General features: G+C 43.4%; 1 protein-coding gene across 1 annotated transcript in view; it reads right to left on the reverse strand.

Moving 5' to 3' along the window:
* The window catches only part of MTHFD1L (methylenetetrahydrofolate dehydrogenase (NADP+ dependent) 1 like), a 225,309-nt gene that overhangs the window by 166,528 nt on the left and 37,299 nt on the right, over positions 1–21,482 (reverse strand). The window contains exons 9-13 of the mRNA XM_083176162.1: positions 20,032–20,105; positions 19,860–19,957; positions 10,414–10,587; positions 4,585–4,721; positions 2,171–2,217 (exon numbers count right to left, since the gene is read on the reverse strand). Coding sequence (XP_083032288.1) covers positions 2,171–2,217; positions 4,585–4,721; positions 10,414–10,587; positions 19,860–19,957; positions 20,032–20,105 — 530 coding nt within the window. The remainder of the gene's footprint in view (positions 1–2,170; positions 2,218–4,584; positions 4,722–10,413; positions 10,588–19,859; positions 19,958–20,031; positions 20,106–21,482) is intronic.

The following is a 21,482-nucleotide window of genomic DNA, read 5'->3' on the forward strand; positions in this document are numbered from 1 at the left end:
GTAGCCGGCAGCTGGCGGGGGCTGGCAATAGAATCGCCAGGCCCTGCAAAGATGAGCCCGGCTACATCTGTATTTCAAAGTTTCTATCATGTCCCCCCTTTCCCTTCTCTGCTCTAAAGTATATTAAGATCTTTTAGTCTTTCCTGGTACGTTTTGTGATGTATGAAATGCACCATTTTAGTTGCCCTTCTTTGTACAGTCTTTAATGTATTTATATCCTTTTGGATAACCAGCACCAAGCTCTTGGTACAGACATTGCTTCTAAAATAGAGAGGGTTAAAAAATACGTAGGGGTCCCCCATGTTTTTAAGAACCAGCATCAGGCTGCACTAGCAGGGGGGTAATGCCAGAGGACCCATTTTATGGGGTCCCATGGCCAAAGCATTCATCTACCCTAACTAGTCAGGTCAGGGATTCTTAAGGAATGCCTGTACTGAAGCCCGTGGCTATCCTCCTCCACCACCACCACCACCACCACCACTAGGCAGTGGGTGTAGGGTTGACAGCTTTTGCATAAAGTAATGTTGTCCTTTACAGTGGGACTACAGGTCCCCAGGAAGCCTGCCCTGCATGCTCATGCTTGGAGAACCACAAGAACTAGCATGTGGGGAATTAAGGGCCCACTGGTACCTAGTTCCTCTGCAAAGGCAGTACTAAAATAACCAGATAACTACACCTGGGTGCAGCAGTTATTCCCATTTGCTGGCACCCACCCAGGACTTCAGAGTATTCAGAAGCTCTACCCAACTCCACCACCAGACTGCCTACTTCCCTCACGCTGGCTAATATAGCCAGCACAAGGGGGCAGAGTGAAGGTGCAACGAGACACAATTGGTGCAAAGTGATTTAAAAAAAATGTAGATATCTGGCTCACCCCACCACAAGGGGAACCTGCACCACTGCTGCCTATGGAGGACCCAGGACCACCGATTGGAGCCCCTGGACCATTGCCGCCAATGGGGTGCTGCACCAGGGGGACCAAGATGACCACTGCTGTTCCTCTCTGCCCCAGCCAGTATATCAGCGAAGCGGTTGGGGTATTGGCTGATCCTTGCCACATACACCAACCAAGCACACCCCGAAAAATGATTTGTAAACAGGTTTAAAAATTTGATTTAGCAATCTCGTTTAATTTTTAATTGGAATCGACAGTGGCATAAATTAACGATGTATTATGACAATCAACTCCAAAACAGGGGATTGTCGCAATACACAGATGTGTGTAACTGAGTCTCTGAATCTAGTTCTGAAACTAAATTACAAGTTTCAATATGCTTTTTTAATGAGCCCCCACCATATGCATTCTATTATGCCCCAATGTCTAATCCCAGCTCGGTTTTCCCTTTGTAAACCCCCCCCCGCACCAAATGATTTGTTCTGTGGTCTAGCAGTACCCATAGGTAACTTGTGTAAAGCAGTCTTCTTGTTTTATCTCCTTCCCCGAGCTTCTATGAGAAGCAACAGCAGCATTACCATAGTAACCTTGTTGGGGGCAGAGTGCGTAAAAAACAGTCAGATGCTACTTGGGAGCCTGGACCAAAATGCCCAAGAGTCAGCCAGTCTGGAGAAGTACCTTCGGGGCGGGCCTCGGAGACCTCAATGTGATTGCCTCATGGTGCAATGTCACCCGTGCCAAATTGGAGGAGACAGCACTTTAGCCATGCTTAATAAATGTCCCGCTGGTCAGAGCGCCTGAAATTGTTCATCAGATGTCCAGCCTGCCCAGATACTCTTAGGCATTTGCCTATACTACCTATGCTTAGGGCTAACTCTGATTAGGTGTGAGTCTACGGCTACCTTTTCTATAAGTTTACCTCTATCAGTTCCTATTCCACCGCCCACATGTGTGCCTCAGCCTGCACCTTCCCCCTGTTCTTCTGCTTGGAAGACCTACATGATTACTTTGTACAAATTCTGATGGATGTCGTGGGCATAAAAACTTATCATTCTATTAACCTCAATCACCCAAAAACCTAATTTTTTTTTATATATATGTAATTTAAGGGCTGGGGAAACCGGTTTTATAAACAATTATAAAAACAATAAAATGTAGAAGAATTCATATAGGCTTTATGGAGGATGCAACTGTTATGCTCATTTCCACATGAACATAATAATGCATGGAATTTTAACATACTTTGTTAAAAAGTAATTGAAACTTTTTTCATACCTCATCCATAGGTATAACTTGAGCATAGCCTCCTCCTGCTGCTCCACCTGTAAATAATACAACAGGTAAAATATGCAGGATACACCTCAAGGAGGAATTAGATTCGGCGTGACATTGACGCTCTTTAATGCAGCATGGATCTTACCCAAATCTTGCTTTAAGACTAATGCACCATTCACCCTGGAAAACTGAGCAGCTGTTGCCAGCTTTAAAATGCTGCGGCAATGGCTGATTCTGGCTGGTTTTAGCTGATCCTACCAGACTGAGCAGCCCCTTTACTCCTCCTCAAAGCTTAAAAACAAGCTTGCAATAACTTTGGCAGATTGGGGGAACACAAGCATATTGGCCAGACACCTACTAGTAAACTCATCTTACAGTATATATTGCAAGTGTTGCTCGATTTAAATAAGCCAAAGCAAGGAAACAGCCTGATCATCTAACACATCCAGAGTTGAACAGCGTTTGCTATATATACGAGGGTGGATCAATAAGTACCTGTGTTAAGAATGTAGACGAAACATTTTTACAAAATGTTTTAATTATTTTTCAGCATAATCTCCTTTCATGGCAATACACTTTTTTTTAACGTCCCTGACAATTCTTTAAACCCTCTAAAAAAGATAATTCTCGAAGATGACCTCCTCGTTGGAGCTGAATTTTTTCCTGCGTATTCAGGTTAGGGAACAGAAAAAAGTAGCTATGCAAAAAGTAGCCATGCAATTTGGATGCAACAACTCCGGTTGAGGGAGCTGGTGCATTGTCGTGGTGGGGAAAAAAACTAACCTATGAATCAATTTGAAATGGTTTGAAAGATGGTAGTACACGTTAGTAATACCAACATTTCTCAGCAACGCTACCTGTCTTCAAACACAGGTACTGTACTTATTGATCCACCCTCGTGTGTGTATTATATACATATATGAAATGGAATTTATTATCAGCCTCCAGAACACCAAAGTTTTCAAGATACAGGCAGTCTGGTCCCCTTGGCATACTTTCCAAAACATGACCCTTCCTGGGTTGTGATGATTTCGAGGGCTCTCACCTACATTTCTCTTTGTTATGTATGGTACCTTATTTTCCCCTATTACTCTCTTAATTTTGCTATCTCACTAATCTTGTCTCTCACCATGGCTCCAACCATTACAATCTAGGGGCCAATTACCTCTTTATGCCTACCACCCTTGTCCTATTACTAATTTTTTTTCGTCCCAAAACAAAATTCCCGGTACTTGTGTATTATAGCGGCGCCCCCGATTTCCATCGCGCAATGTTTTAATCGAATCGCATGCCATGCACCCGATGGCATGCGATGCGATTTTTGGCCCCTATACGATGAAAGATTGTTTAAGCACCCTAAAGGGTGCTTTTAAGCACCGTAATGGGTGCTTACAATGTTAAATGCACCCCCACGCCACCCCCCCCACTATAAACGCGAACCCGAAGCGTGGCAAGCGCAGCGAGCCCGCGAGGGGCGGCGGTACGCGTCCTCCGACCTTTTCATACCCCCACTATCCACATCGGCGTGGAGTTGAGAATAGAAAGTGTGGCGAGCGCAGCGAGCCACCGAGCCCGAAGCGTGGGGAGCGCAGCGAGCCCCGCGAGGGGCCGCTGATACCTTCACAAGTATCGGAGTCCCCTCGCGGGCTTCACAGGTATCCGCTGCGCTCGCCACGCTTCGGTGGCTCGCCACACTTTCTATTCTCAACTCCACGCCGACGTGGATAGTGGGGGTATGAAAAGGTCGGAGGACGCGTACTGCTGCCGCTCGTTACGCTTCGGGTTCACGTTTATAGTGGGGGGTGGCGTGGGGGTGCATTTAACATTGTAAGCACCCATTAGGGTGCTTATACAATGTTTAATAGCATCGCATTGTATGGCATTGTATGCCATATACAATTTTAAAATTGTATGGCATTGTACAATATCGCATCGCATACCATCATATGCCTTATGGTATGCGATGGGCACCGCCAAAATACACAAGTACCAAATTCCCACTTTTTTTTTCTCTCTCTCTCTCTCATTTGCCAATATGTTCTCTTCCTTTATCTCTTAGCGGGCAGGATGCATCAACACTAACAAACAGGCCGTACAGTCGAAAATTCTGTTTTCGGAGGTTTGGACACTTCCCATTTATGTACCAAGTTCAGGAATGCGATGACCCCTGAAAGGTATCCAATTGCATCACTCCCAGCGTCTTGTGACATGTGCGTCACTCAACATACTTTCCCAACAGATTTTATTAGCTACCTCCCTTTCTCAAAGTATTGCTCAGTATTTGTATCCTTATCATCGTTCTTTATGACATCTATACCAGGAATACATGCTCTGTTTTTCATTCTATTTATATTGTAAACTTTTAATATAGATATAGAAATGTGTTTTTCAAAAATAAAATGTCAAATGTTTACCTTTGACTCCAAAAGTGGGACCTTGTGAAGGTTGTCTTAGACATGCAAAAGAATTGGTATTTTTATGTGCGGTCAGGGCTTGCACCAGTCCAATAGTAACCGTGCTTTTTCCTTCCCCAAGTGGTGTTGGCGTTATTCTAAGTCAGAAGAAAACACATTATGCAATGAATCTTTTTGGACACTCAAACTGTTGTACTTTCAATCGTAAATTGGAATAGACCAGACTTGCTACTTGTGCAAGTGAGGCTGCTGTAATGGTGGACCTGGTCAAACAAAACACATGTCTTGCATTTAAACTATTCAGCGTGATACAAGAGAATCTAATCAACTATTTTGGCAAGAGATCTAAGAACTAAAGCGAACAAAGAGATGGATTTTCATGTAACCATGAAGTCAAAGCTGCCTTCTGATACAAACTATCTGTCACAATGACAGTGGCAGACTTGTCTCATAGTCCAACTTATTAAATGACCTGGGAATTTGAGGGCATCTCTGGGCTTGGATTAGGGAACATCACAATTCTTTGTTCTTTAGATCACTATAAAGTGCTGACACTGTAGACATAATCCAGGCAGCTATGTCAGACCATTTAGCAATCTTTTTAGCAGATATTCTACTAAACAGAATGACACATTGCCGAGTGTTTGAAGAAGTGAAAGTTGGTTCTGGGATTTCTTATAAATACAGGTAAAAAAGGACAAAATTTTGAATATAATGAAAAAAAGACTAAAGCTATCCATACACTGTATGATAATTGTGAAAACCAGACATCTAAATGACTGAACAAAAATCCATCCCAGTCAGCTCATGATCGTTTGTTATTTTGAGATCTTTCTAAACCACTCAATCTTTGTCCAGCCAACTACAGGCTCTGATTGCCTTTACACATCATGTAGTTTAGGGTGGCACTTCAACTATTGACGAGTTATCTCCTCCCGTCAGTGTTGGCTATTAAGATGCATCATATGACCACCAATTGCTCCAGATTTACTGACAATGGTCCTTATTCTGGTTCACCCGCAAAGGCAAATTCCTTCTCAAATGGACAAAACCATGTGCACTGCAGGTGGGGCAGATGGAACATGTGCAAAGAGAATAAGATTTGGGCAAGTAATTTTGTTTCTGTGCAGGGAAGATATTTTTACACTGCAATATAGAGGGGGATATTCAATCTTCAGGTCACGGCAGGCGAGCTTGCTCGCCTGCCGTGACCCAGTCCCGTTCTCGGTCAGCTCGACCGAGAACACGCAGGCGGGATTCAATGTCCCGCCTGCAGCGGGGCGAGAAGGGGGCGTGGGCGCGAGTTGCGGCCGGGAAGTGACGAGCTGCAGCCGGCAGCTCGTCACTTCCCGGCTGTTCTCGGCAGAACGAGCCCGACAGCTAGAGATGTCGGGCTCGTTCTGGCAGGAAACCCTGTTCAATGCTGTCGGGGAAGACAGCATTGAATAGGGCCCGTCGAGCATCTCCCCCACGGGAGATGCTCGACGGAGATTGAATATCCCCCAGAATCTCATTTTGAAGTAAAACCTCACCCAAATCGAATTCTCTCTGCCCAAGTTGCATCTGCCCCACCTGCAGTGCACATGGTTTTGTCCATTCGAGAAGGAATTTGCCTTTGTGAGTGAGCCAGAATAACCCCCAGTTTTCCTTGAGCCCAGAACATACCCGCACTGCAATCATGCTAAGGACCAAACAACATATAGCATTTCATGGTTGCTAGACATTCATCATTGCTCCTGTACACATTAAAAAACCTTCATACCACTCTTTTCAAGGGTGCGGCGTGAAGCTCATGTCAAATTGACCCGACAAATAATTTATTTTCCACATTAAATGATAGGCACAAAACTGCTAGCACGGGAGTTTAGGGGCGAGGGGCAACAATAAGATATTGTAAAAATAACGTTAACTTTTTTTTTTCCCACTGACTGGATTTAAAATTAAACATTCTCTTGGGAAAAAAACCACCACACATTCCTGCGTAAAGTCTGTGCTTAAAATCAAACTGGCATGCAACAGTGATCCACACAGAGTGTGTGTAGAATTCTAAAGTTATAGCAGATTAATGAAGTAATAAATCACAAACCTGCTGTAGCAATAGCAAGGTACTCAACTATATGTCAGGCTATGCAAATAAATGTCATTGATGCACTAGACACCTAAAATTCATAGCACCAAATACTTGTTCCCAATTAGTAATAGTCAATTTATATTGGGTCATGAAGATGAACAATGGGTAGTTTCTTTTAAAAGGGAAATGTAAAACTGATGTAAAGTGTAAGGCTGACTCAGATTTACATTGCGCAAAACTTGTGTATCTTTACCCATATGCAAAGTTGTACACTTGTGATCCGACCACATCTAATGTGTATACCACATTTGCATTTTTACATAGGATGTATTGGCGCAAATGCGGCGCATGCCGACACAACAACGCTCATGTGAGGTGTATTTCCTAACTATAGGCAGCCAGAACTGCAAACTGATTGAGAGCATATGCTGCCCATGTAAACAGGAAGTCCCATGAGAGATGTGCACAACATGGTCTATACACTGATATACACATACTTATCTTAGTAGTCATTAATACTGCTTTCACATTGTAAACCCTGCTCTAACCCGGTATTTGAAACAGTTTCTGAAATGGGCCTGAGCTAAACCCCTTTCACATCGCATTGTGGAGCCAGTTTATTACTGGGTTGATGCCTTTCACACAAAACCCGGTTCACCCACAGAAAACAGTTTAATGTAATTTGTAATGGACTTTTATGGCTCATATATTTGTATTATAGCTAAAAATAAGCCTGTGTATTAATGTTTACGTACTGGACCAATTACAAATGTTTTTATATATAAGAGAATACTTTACAGTGCCAGTGATTTGCCTGGCAATGTCTGCCTCCCCTCTTATTCTAAACATCTCCCTCCCTTCCTCATCAGTTCATGTTGCCATAACTGTATGCTCTGTAGTGTAGATATATGCCAGCAATGCTTCTCCGCTACTTCCAATGCTAATGCTCTTGTTTCCGGATTCAGGATTGTGTCATCAGGCAGGGAGACAGCCTATCACCTTCTGTGGCACAGTCATGTGTGAAAAATACTGGGTCTGAGGCTTTCACACTGCAAAATGGATTGGCTTTGACCAGTGTAGGATCCTTCTTTTAACATGGTTTGAATTATTGTTTTTTTTTACTAAGGAGCTTTCACTCCGCATCTAGAAGCGGGTTGACATGCTTATACCGTGTTATATCTGCGGTGTGAAAGGGGTATTATTCTCATTTTCTACCATAGCAGAACCAGCCCAGTGTGTTCAGTTTTACAGCCAGAAACAGTAATATAAGTAATATGAATACTGGCTCCTAAAAATGATCAATTTCAGGAACAAATAGCTAGTGTACTGCATGCTAGGTGCATTTAGTAATGTGACTGGATATTACAACCCTTTGTGATCAGACTGATTTTCAGGTCTTATAAGAAACGTCTTGTTATAGGCAAAGAACAGATGTAAAAGTTTCAATAACTAGTGTAAACATACCTCTAATTTTAAGCAATTAATAAAACAACATTCAGTGTCTAAGTGCTAGTGATATAATAATGTAACGAACATATTTCAACACTAGGAGCAAAGTGGAAAGAGACATTTTAACTACTAGTAAGTCCGCTCGAAGCAAAAGCTTTGAAAGCTAGTCTGCTACCTTCTGTGATTGTGCATGTGTGAGAAAGAGATGTAGCTTCACTCTCTGCCAGTAGATGGCATTGTTTCGGAGACTCACGGATCTCTGAAAGAATGAGCAGCATGTGCACAATGGTCTATAAAGTATGAAGGGATGGGAAACAGGGGCGGTCATCCCTCGGCCCCCACACACACACACACACACACACACACACACACTGCTTTTTCGGTACTTGTTTCCTATCTGGGCGCCCACTAAGTTAATTGAGCACCATGCTATTCTCCGTAGTGAAATCTGATCGCATCGCATCGTACACATACACGATATTGAACGATGCGATGCGATGCGATGCGATCCGATTCGATTTCCCATAGGAAACAATGTTAAATGGCTCAATTTAGCCAAATTATCATAGGAACAATAGTAAATGGGCCAAAAACACCCCTGAACATTGAAATGTCCCCCCAAAAGTAGTTGACGCCACCCCGCCATCAACGTGAACCCGAAGCGTGGCGAGCGCAGCGAGCCCGCGAGGGGCGGCGGTACGCGTCCTCCGACCTTTTCATGCCCTACTATCCACTAGGGCGTGGAGTGAGAATAGAATAGTGTGGCGAGCGCAGCGAGCCACCGAGCCCGAAGCGTGGCGAGCGCAGCGAGCCCCGCGAGGGGACGCGGATACCTTCACAGGTAAACGCGTCCCTTTGCGGGCTTCCCAGGTGTCCGCGTCGCCATGGACACCTGGGAAGCCCGCGAGGGGACGCGTATAACTGTGAAGGTATCCGCGTCCCCTCGCGGGGCTCGCTGCGCTCGCCACGCTTCGGGCTCGGTGGCGAGCGCACTATTCTATTCTCACTCCACGCCCTAGTGGATAGTAGGGCATGAAAAGGTCGGAGGACGCGTACCGCCGCCCCTCGCGGGCTCGCTGCGCTCGCCACGCTTCGGGTTCACGTTGATGGCGGGGTGGCGTCAACTACTTTTGGGGGGACATTTCAATGTTCAGGGGTGTTTTTGGCCCATTTACTATTGTTCCTATGATAATTTGGCTAAATTGAGCCATTTAACATTGTTTCCTATGGGAAATCGGATCGCATCGCATCGCATCGCATCGCATCGTTCAATATCGTGTATGTGTACGATGCGATGCGATCCGATTTCAGTACGGTGCCGTACGTAGAAAACCTGGGCGCCCAGATAGGAAACAAGTACCGCTTTTTCAATTGGAGAAGAGTCCCTCCGGCAGCTCAGCTCATCTTTAACACGCGGCCGCAGAGGTAATCATCTGCGTACACAGTGTGCGTTTTGCAGGGATTTTAGTTGTTGTGGTTCCTACCAGCCTTAATCCTGGTCTGGCAGATAATGCTCTATATATGAATCTAGCCACCTGTAATGGGCAGTACAGGCAACGTCTGGAAACAAAGCAATTCCTGGAAGGAGCACTGAACCAATACCTAGAAGTCACTGTCTGTTTAAGAAACAAAGAGGTAAGCCTACTAGTCTTCAGAACGTAGTGTGTGTATTTGGCAGCAATTCTGCAAGTTATTAATATCACCCATGCACACCACAGGAAAGGAAATCCAAATGGTCACTAGCGCGTAAAAGTGAGAACGTGCATCTCCAGGCAAAATCATGTAACAGAAATGTAAGACATAAGGGCACAAGCCCATAGTCAACAACCAGAACTCTGAAATCTAGAAACATGGAAGGATCTTAGTTTTATATTGACTTTCCAGTTTCTTAAAGGATAATTATCACTAAAATGAAGATATCAGTTTGGGTGGAGTGTGGGGAGATAAAGTGATAACGAAAAATGAATTAAATCTAATATAAAAATGAGCAAATAGAATGAACTGTGGTGTACTTTCCATGCTCTGTTTGCTATGGTGTGACATTTCTGGAGATGGGCATCCCCACCTGCCTAACTCATTCCAAGCTAGAAAAGAAAAGGGGGCAGACTGAGCAAGGGAGGTACACAACACGTCAATCTGCAGTTATGTTACACGATTGCTCAGTTGGACCTTAGCAGAAGGATGCTCCTTTTTATTCTTGTCAAACAGTAAATACACAGATGTCCTATAAAAGACAATAAATGCATATTAACTTACATTAAACCAGAAAGAAAAAAAAATTGCCAACTGACCCAGTTATATAGTCTTACCCAGCAACTAAGACGTATTTCCCATTTGGCTGCTCCTTTAACCTCTCCAGCACAGACAGAAGTACTTTGGCTTTGGTACTGCCATACATCTCAATTTCATTTGCAAGCAATCCTATCTCCTTGGCAAGCACATTGACAGCTTTTGGACTCTGTCCTCGGGAAATCATAATGTCACTATAAAAATAAAATCAGAGAGCACACCCCATGTCAAATTGTAATATGCAAGCAGTGCAATTACCTTTTAAAGGAAAAAAAAAAAAACATGAGAATGCATACATTTCTTCACTCAAGCTGAAGCTCATTCACTTTCAAAACGGCATGGTCAAAGTATATGCTACATTTCCAAAATGTCTGTACATTAATGCTATGTCCCGCTTTAGCTGCCTCATAGAAATATATGTGGCGTTATTGTGAAGTGGAAATGTCTAGGTGCAATAACAGTTCAGGCATGGATTGGCAGGCCATCTGCGATCCCAGGTCAAGACCACAGAGTGCTAAAGCTCTTTAACGTAATCTGCCCTCGGAACACTCACTACAGAGTTCCACAATGCCCCTAGCAGCACAAATTCTGCTCTACAGGAGCATTATGAATTGAGCTTCCATGGTCGAACAGCCACTCACAAGCGTCAGATCACAATGCTAAACATCTACAGCAGTAACAATACTTTATATGAAGTGACAAATCGTACACACATATATACACACAAAAATACACAATATGGGCAAAAGTAAAAATTTAATTCAGGTGTTTCAGTAAGATTCGTTGCCACAGCAGTATAATATCAAGCACATAGCCATGCAGTTTCCATTTTCAAACATCTGTGAAACAAAATGGGTCACTCTAAAGAGCTCACTGACTTGAAGCATGGTAATGTGATAGGATTCCACCTATGCAATATGACAGTTCCTGAAATTTCATCTCTGCTGGATATTCCATGGTTAACTAAGTTATATTATTAAAAGGGGAAGGAAGTAGGAACAGTAACTCAACCACATAAAGGGGGGTATTCAATCCCGAATCCAACTATGGGGATGTTCCCGACAGTCGGATTCACGGCTGTTTCCAACCCGTTCCGACTGTAACTTGACAATCAATATTCAATGTTCAGACGGAAATGGAAGTTAAATTATTGGAATCGGACAAGAATTCAACAATAAGCGGTTGTTTAGACAATTCAGATACGACTTAAAAAAAAAAAAAAAGCTGAATCTGAAAGCCTTCAATGCTGTCAGCAACAGCAGCACTGAATAGGCAAGTGCCGCTATTTCTGCTGGCAGAATACCCCCCAAAATCACAGAGCGAGGTCAATGACTGCTAAGCAGCATAGTAAAAACAAGTCATCAAGGCTCTGTTGATTCCATAGCTGAAGAGTTAAAAAATTGAACTGCCATTAATGTAAGCACAAAAACTGTGTTGTGGGAGCTTAAAGGAATGGGTTTCCATGGCCGAGCAGCTGCATGCAAGCCTCACATACCCAAAGGCAATGCTAAGTGTCTGATGGAGTAGTGTAAAGCACACAGATGTGGACTGTGGAGACATCTTCTTTGGAGTGACAGATCACTCTTCTCTGTTTGGCAGTCAGAGAACATTACCTGCCTGACTGCTTTATGCCAACTGTGAAGTTTGGTAGAGGAGGAAGAATGGTATGGGACAGTTTTTCAGGGATTGGGCTAGGTTCCCTATCTCCTCTTGTCAATATTCAGCATACTAAGACATTTTTAACAATGCTATGCTTCCAACTTTATGCAAAAAACTGGGGAAGGCCCTTTTATATTTCAAAATGACTGCGCCCCAGTGCAGAGTCCGGACCTCAAGCCCATCAAGCACCTTTAGGATGAACTGGAAGGAGATTGTAAGCCAGGCCTTCTCATCCAAAATAACCTCACAAATACTTTACAGAATGAATAGGCACAAATTCCCACAGAAACACTCCAAAAACTTGTGGAAAAGTCTTCCAAGAAGAGTGGAAGCTGTAATAGCTGCAAAAGGAGGATTTTAAGTAGGTGGTAAATTTTAAAGTACCATTCATCAGAGTACCACCCCTTCCCAAGGTAAATGATGCAAGCACTAGACTTTCCACATACTACAAACAAAATCTGATTAATCTGTACCAGGAACTAGGTCCCCTTCTTCCATTGTAAGTGTTTTTGGCAATGCACAGCATGGACACTGACTGATTTATGGCTAATCAGCAAGCTACGATGCATAGGTGATCTAGAACCTTTCCTGTCTAGGTCGACAGTCAATATGCCAACATGAAAAATGGCAACACTGACAAAAAGGGCAACAGTTTTTTTTTTTTTTTTTAACCCCTTCCTGACAGCCAGTTTTTGCGTTCCTGACAGAGCCCTTTTTTTCAAATCTGACAGGTATCACTTAAGTGGGGATAACTTTTTTTTGCTTTTACTTATCCCAGTGATTTTGAGATTGTTTTTTCGTGACACATTGTACTTCAAGTTAGTGGTAAATTTTCGTCGATACAGTCTGTGTTTTTTTGTGAAAAATACCAAAATGTCGGAAAAAAATGGAAAATTTAGCAATTTGCAAAATGTTAAATTTTCTGCTTGTGAGACAAATAATCATACCACTCAAAATAGTTAATAACTAACATAGACCATATGTCTACTTTATGTTTCCATCATTATTTCAACTTCCTTTTAATTTTTTTGGACACTAGGAGGCTTACAATATGAATAGCAAATTCTCAAATTTTCAAGAAAATTTCAAACACTGATTTTTTTAGGGACCAGTTCAGTTCTGATGTGACTTTGAGGGACTTGTATGTGAGACACCCCCATAAATGATGCCATTTCAAAAACTGCACCCCTCACAGTATTCAAAACAGCATTTTGGAAGTTTGTTAACCCTTTAGGTGTTTCACAGGAATTAAAACAAAGTGTAGGTGAAATTTCAAAATTTCATTTTTTTTGCAGATTTGCAATTTTAATACATTTTTCTAAGGAACACAGTACATTTTACTAGAGAAATGTGACTAAAAATTGATTCCCCCAATTCTTTTGTTTTCATAAATATCCTATATGTGGCCCTAGTGTGCACGTTGACCAAACCACAGGCTTCATAATAGAAGGAGCACCTACTTGATTTTGGAGCCTCCTTTTTATGAGATTATTTTTTAGGCACCATGTAGGTTTCTAGGCACCATAAGATGCTAAAATTTAGGAACCCCCCCACAAGTGACCCCATTTTGCAAACTACACCCCTCAGGGAATTCATCTAGGGGTATAGTGTACATTTCAAACCCCCAGGGGTTTCACCAATTGTGGTACAACTGGGCAGTGAAAATGAAAAATTAAATTTTTTACACAAAAATGCAGTTCTGGCTCAAAATTTTTCATTTTCAGAAGGTATGAAGGAGAAAAAGCACCCCAAAATCTGTGCCCCAATTTCTCCCGAGTACGGCAATGCCTCACATGTGACCAAAAAATACCATTTGGGTGCATGGCAGGACTCAGAAAGGAAGGAGTGATTTTTGGATTTTGCAGCTCAGATTCTGGTGGAATGTTGGTGGGTACTATGTTGCATTAGCAAGACCCCCCAAGCACCAATACAGTGGAACCCCCCCACAAGTGACCCCATTTTGCAAACTACACCCCTCAGGGAATTCATCTAGGGGTATAGTGTACATTTCAAACCCCCAGGGGTTTCACCAATTTTGATACAACTGGGCAGTGAAAATGAAAAATTACATTTTTTTACACAAAAATGCAGTTCTGGCTCAAAATTTTTCATTTTCATAAGGTATGAAGGAGAAAAAGCACCCCAAAATCTGTGCCCCAATTTCTCCCGAGTATGGCAATGCCTCACATGTGACCAAAAAATACCATTTGGGTGCATGGCAGGACTCAGAAAGGAAGGAGTGATTTTTGGTGGTGGAATGTTGGTGGGTGCTATGTCGCATTAGCAAGACCCCCAAAGCACCAATACAGTGGAACCCCCCCACAAGTGACCCCATTTTGCAAACTACACCCCTCAGGGAATTCATCTAGGGGTATAGTGTACATTTCAAACCCCCAGGGGTTTCACCAATTTTGATACAACTGGGCAGTGAAAATGAAAAATTACATTTTTTTACACAAAAATGCAGTTCTGGCTCAAAATTTTTAATTTTCAGAAGGTATGAAGGAGAAAAAGCACCCCAAAATCTGTGCCCCAATTTCTCCCGAGTACGGCAATGCCTCACATGTGACCAAAAAATACCATTTGGGTGCATGGCAGGACTCAGAAGGGAAGGAGTGATTTTTGGATTTTGCAGCTCAGATTCTGGTGGAATTTTGGTGGGTGCTATGTCGCATTAGCAAGACCCCCCAAGCACCAATACAGTGGAACCCCCCCACAAGTGACCCCATTTTGCAAACTACACCCCTCAGGGAATTCATCTAGGGGTATAGTGTACATTTCAAACCCCCAGGGGTTTCACCAATTTTGATACAACTGGGCTGTGCAAATGCAAAATTACATTTTTTACACAAAAATGCAGTTCTGGCTCAAAATTTTTCATTTTCACAAGGAATGAAGGAGACAAAGCACCCCAAAATCTGTGCCCCAATTTCTCCCGAGTACGGAAATGCCTCACATGTGACCAAAAAATACCATTTGGGTGCATGGCAGGACTCAGAAAGGAAGGAGTGATTTTTGGATTTTGCAGCTCAGATTCTGGTGGAATGTTGGTGGGTGCTATGTTGCATTAGCAAGACCCCCCAAGCACCAATACAGTGGAACCCCCCCACAAGTGACCCCATTTTGCAAACTACACCCCTCAGGGAATTCATCTAGGGGTATAGTGTACATTTCAAACCCCCAGGGGTTTCACCAATTTTGATACAACTGGGCAGTAAAAATGAAAAATTACATTTTTTTACACAAAAATGCAGTTCTGGCTCAACATTTTTCATTTTCAGAAGGTATGAAGGAGAAAAAGCACCCCAAAATCTGTGCCCCAATTTCTCCCGAGTATGGCAATGCCTCATATGTGACCAAAAAATACCAGTTGGGTGCATGGCAGGACTCAGAAGGGAAGGAGTGATTTTTGGTGGTGGAATGTTGGTGGGTGCTATGTCGCATTAGCAAGACCCCCAAAGCACCAATACAGTGAAACCCCCCCACAAGTGACCCCATTTTGCAAACTACACCCCTCAGGGAATTCATCTAGGGGTATAGTGTACATTTCAAACCCCCAGGGGTTTCACCAATTTTGATACAACTGGGCAGTGAAAATGAAAAATTACATTTTTTTACACAAAAATGCAGTTCTGGCTCAAAATTTTTCATTTTCAGAAGGTATGAAGGAGAAAAAGCACCCCAAAATCTGTGCCCCAATTTCTCCCGAGTACGGCAATGCCTCACATGTGACCGAAAAATACCAGTTGGGTGCATGGCAGGACTCAGAAGGGAAGGAGTGATTTTTGGATTTTGCGGCTCAGATTCTGGTGGAATGAATGGTGGGTGCTATGTGGCATTAGCAAGACCCCCGAAGCACGGTGAAATTATGAACCTAATAATCCATAGATGTGTGGTATATTTTAAAACACTCCTTTATACATAGGCCGGGTTTGTCGGGGCAAGTGTCACACTGGAAAATAGTTTGCTTTCTTATTCCCTTTTTATAGCAAACTTTGCACCTTTTTTGTGTCCTGCCCTTTTTTCCAGTGGAGGGGATTTCATCAGGAAAATGCTGCCCTGGTACAATACGGGGGCCAGTACTAGAAGTACTGGGGCCCTCTGCCTGCTGGTTCCCAAATACTAGGCCCTTTATGACTTCCTCTTGAAAGTGCATAAATGTCCCCCTCTGGCCGGTAGAACGGAATAGCACGTAAGCGTTATACAGTGCCATCTGGATGATATACACGTCCAGCTTCTTGTACCAGATTTTTGTTTTCCGCAGGGCACTGTACGGCTTCAGTACCTGATCTGAAAGATCCACTCCGCCCATGTACTTATTGTAATCCAGGATACAATTAGGTTTGGAGGTGTGGGTACTGGTACCTCGTACAGGGACGGAGGTGGTACTGTCTCCGTGAATTGTTGTCAGTATAAGGACATCCCTCTTGTCCTTATATTTGACCAACAACATATTTTCGGTGCATATTCCCCTGCATTCACCCCTTCTCATTACTTGGGCAATGTGCGTTTTTGGGAGGCCTCTTTGGTTCTTGCGCACAGTACCGCAAGCTGCTGTACCTCTTGAACCAAGGGCCTTAAACAGGGGGATGCTGGTGTAAAAGTTATCCACATAGAGGTGATAACCTTTATCCAGGAAGGGGTGCACTAAATCCCAGACAATTTTTCCACTAACACCTACGAGGGAGGGGGGGCATTCTGGCGGTTCAATTCTTGAATCCTTCCCTTCATATACCCTAAACCTGTGGGTGTACCCTGAGGTGCTTTCACACAGCTTATACATTTTTATGCCATACCTTGCCCTCTTACTGGGAAGGTACTGGCGGAATTTAACCCTTCCTTTAAAATGTATAAGGGACTCGTCAATACAAATAAATTTTTCAGGGATGTACATCTCTGCAAATTTGGCACTGAAATGATCAATGACCGGCCTGACTTTGAATAGCCGGTCAAAGGTGGGATCATCTCTGGGTGGGCACTGTGCATTATCGTTGTAATGCAAAAATTTAAGGATTAACTCAAAACGAGTCCGGGTCATGGCCATACGGTAAAGTGGGGTGCTGTACAGAACATCTGTACTCCAATATTGCCTAATTTCTGGCTTATTTACTATGCCCATATGAAACACCAGACCCCAAAACGTCATCATCTCTACTGCATCTACAGGGGTCCACCTAGCAAATGATGACGTGGGGTTTTGAGCAATAAACTGCTGGGCATATAAATTAGTTTGGTCCACCATTAAATTTATAAAATCATCAGAGAAAAATAATTTGAAAAAGTCAATTTCTCTGAGACCTGTGGAATCAAATTGGATTCCTGGCATGGCCAAAAACTCAGGAACCTGGGGCTCAAAATTGTCTGGTGGTGGGGTCCATACGAGATCAATTATTGGGGGGGTCTCAGCTGCTCTACGGGGGCGTCTTTGAGGGGGTCCCTCATCACCAGAGGAGGAAGAGGAGCTTAAGACAAATCCTTCAAATTCCCCGCTTGCATCACTGGCTGTGTCAGAGTCAGAGGCAATCATGGCATATGCCTCCTCCGCTGAATACATTCTTCTGGATGACTGGGATGACATTTGGGATGACATTTGGGATGCCATTTTTATTTTTGTGTTACTGGTAGTGAAATGTTTCAACACGTGTATAGTGTAGGGGGGGGTACAAACTTTATTTCAACCCGGGGGGTATGTAGTGTGTAGTGTGTATGTAGTGCAGAAAAAAAAAAATACTTTATACAGGAATTTGATCCCAATAAAAAAAAAAAAAAAATTGAAGGGGTTAAAAAAAAAAAAAAAAGGTCCTGCGCCAAAAATTGAGCACAGATGTTGGTCAGTAACGTCCGTCACTGAACAGCGCTCAAAGGCAACAGGAATTTGATCAAAAAAAAAAAAAAAAAAATAGATCAACCCTGTGCCGAAAAAGCTGATCAGTGATGTACGTCACTGATCAGCGCACAGTGGCCACAGGACACCCACAAAATCACAGTGTGTGTAAAAAAAAAATTAAAAAAAGATCCCACAGCACTCTCAAAAAAAAAAAAGGTGATCAGTGATGCGACACTGATTACCAGTGAGGGGCAGCAGGTGCACAACCTTTGGTGCAACTGACAGTGCAACTGGCAGCAACTGACAGGTATATATATATATATAAAAAAAAAAAAAACCTGCGCCCCCAAAAAGTTGCTGATCAGCACAGATATACTGATCAGCACAAAAGGGGGGGTAGCAGACACAAAATATACACTCTCTATCACTCTCTGTCACTATCTCTCTCTATCTCTCACTATCTATCACTATCTATCACTATCTATCACTCTAGGACACTGCAGCAGCAGCACTGACAGTAATATGTATAAAAAAAAACCTGCACCCCCAAAAAGGGGGGGTAGCAGACACAAAATATACACTCTCTATCACTCTCTGTCACTATCTCTCTCTATCTCTCTATCTCTCACTATCTATCACTATCTATCACTCTATGACACTGCAGCAGCAGCACTGACAGTTATATATATAAAAAAAAAACTGCACCCCCAAAAAGGGGGGGTAGCAGACACAAATCTCTCTATCTCTCACTATCTCTCACTATCTCTCACTATCTCTCACTATCTCTCACTATCTATCACTATCTATCACTCTATGACACTGCAGCAGCAGCACTGACAGTTATTTATATATAAAAAAACCCTGCACCCCCAAAAAGGGGGGGTAGCAGACACAAAATATAGCTCTCTCTGTCACTATCTCTCTATCTCTCTCTATCTCTCTCTCTATCTCTCTATCACACTGCAGCAGCAGCAGGAAGTCCCAAGAAGTCAGATCCAGGAAGCGTCCAGCACGCTACAAGCAGTGATCAGGTGATCAGGTAAGGTATTTGCAAGGATCAGGTAAGTATTAGCAAGGATCAGGTCAGTATCACGGCAGATAGGCACGGTGACCGCTCTGCACGCTATTCCAGACCGGAATGGCGTCTGCAGCGCAGTCACCGTTAGTTTAAATGTCGCGCCTTGGCTGTGATTGGTCCGTGGGTCCCACGGACCAATCACAGCCTTGGGGGCAGGTGGGGTGAGGGTGGGGTGAGGGTGGGGTGAGGTGTCATCGTCACCGATGACCCCCTCATGCCCCCTGACGCCCGGCGGTGATTGACACCTGTGTTACCGAGCGTCTGATTCGCTGGTAACACAGGAAAACGCTGTGAATGGCTGTTCACACTGAACAGCCAATCACAGCGATCGCCGACGGGGGGGCGGCATCGCAGCCCCCCCTGGGCATGCAGGGACATGTCTGCTGTCAGGGACAGCAGACATCGTCCCTCTGTCACTGCGTCTCTAGACGCAGTGACAGTTTAAAGTCATGACGTACATTTATGCCATGTGTCGGGAAGTACATCCCGGCCATGACGTAAATGTACGTCAAATGTCGGGAAGGGGTTAAAGACACCAGTTTAACTGGTGTCAATGTCAACATGGATTAGTGTAGCACGTATTTTCGCATGGTTTGGCACACTATCATTCCCAACAGGAGTCCAAGTGGCTATTAACGTCCAAAAAGGCAGGGGGAAAAAAAAAACACGGAAAAACTCATGTCGATCTTTTTCTCGTGTCGACCTTTTGCATGTCCACCTAGATACTGGAGGCTTATCAACCGGATACCCTTTTTGTAAATGACCAATCACAATTTCTATACCATTTGTAATTCTGCCACATGAACATTTTTTTTTTTTTTTTTAAACAGAAGACATACCTTCACCACACACTCTAACACCACCATTGATCTTTCTTCAGCATATTACATATAAATGCATACCTAGGAACAGGGGAGAGTGGCTGTAACTTTAAACAACGAAGATCCCAATTCTTGTATTTCTGAGCATCAAACCATCTTTTACTGCTTTCTGCTAGATTCTAAAAGGGGAGGACATACACAAAGTTACAGAGATACTTCACATTTGAGTTACTCATATTTGTTCATCACTGACCTCCAGTCTTCGGGCTGCTGCTAGTGGTCCTACAGCTTGGCCAGCTAATCCATCACTGCTCTGTTCAGAGCCACCTGAATAACATACAAACACAATGTCAGATGAAACAGCCTGTGGACACTAAAAACGTGCCTCATGGAAAAACTACTGAATAGGTATGTGATGGTTCACTGTATTACACCCTCCCAGGGCCCGAAGTGGTTGCATGAAAATGGGAATCGAAAATATCCTGTATCTTGTGGCCTATAACGTGGGATCTCCGAGCACTTGCTGCGGGGTTATGCTGGAGAGTTGTGTGGTATTGAGGTTCCACAGCAACATAATAGGGATTCAAATTTTTATTAGTTTGCGATGGAATATTCCTATAGAGCTGATAAAGTACACTGAATTGTTGTCCAAGTCATTACCATTTGTTAGACAGTGCACTGCTGTCCCATACTGTATGTCTTCTTCTAGTCAGTAGTAGCATGGACCCTCTGGGGTGTATTCAATACTTTTTGCGAGCTGTGACAGTGAGCAGTGCTGACTGCTCGCTGTCACAGCTCGTATGGTCAGTATTCAACTGAGCCCCCCCTTGCACATGCCGTTTCCACCTCCCTGCGTTTTTACAGCAACGTGGAAATGGCGTGTGCGGCCACCAAACAGCAAGGCTCCCTGCATTAGCTGTGAACCTCGCTGTTTGGGGGAATCCTCGCCGTCATCTGACAGCGAGGGTTCCCCCGGAACATTGAATATGGTGAGCGGCTGGCGTGGGGGTTAAACAGCGAGGTTCGCTTGTTTTCGGTGATCTCCGCCATTTAATCCCCTCGTCGGCCACACTGAATACTGCCCAATCACTGAGATACCATATAACGTATGTATTATGCACATAATTGTTTTAATCTGGTTATTCTTTGAGGGTGAATAGGATTCTAAATACATTGGACAACAGGATTGTTTTGTGTCTATATAGGTCAGGTGGTGGGGGCCTGACTGCAGGACCCATTGCCTATATTACCGGTAATAATAATGGTTGCTTCACGGTCTTGCAATGATGCAGTGTGCGAAGGGAGGGAAGTGTTCATGTTAGAAGTTTCACAATATTTAATGGAACTTTATAATTTTAATAATTTGGGAATTTTGGCTCTAAGGGTAAAGGTATGAAACTACTATACGATCATGCACATCATAAATAAGTAATTTTTATCATTGCCATATAACAGGATAAAATAAGAGGTCATATAAGCTGTGTGTGTGTGTGTGTGTGTGTGTGTGTGTGTGTGTGTGTGTGTGTGTGTGTGTGTGTGTGTGTGTGTGTGTGTGTGTGTGTGTGAAAACTAAAATGTTCTATACCAAGCAGGCATCAATAAACCAAAGCTGAATGACATCACAAATTCAGTATATAATGTAAGTCAGCCACACAATCAGCCTTGGAAGCTGTTAATAATCAATCAGCAACTACTCTGCTTTGT

This window comes from Crinia signifera, chromosome 3 (genome assembly GCF_055691185.1).
Source record: "Crinia signifera chromosome 3, ASM5569118v1, whole genome shotgun sequence".
Taxonomy (NCBI): domain Eukaryota; kingdom Metazoa; phylum Chordata; class Amphibia; order Anura; family Myobatrachidae; genus Crinia; species Crinia signifera.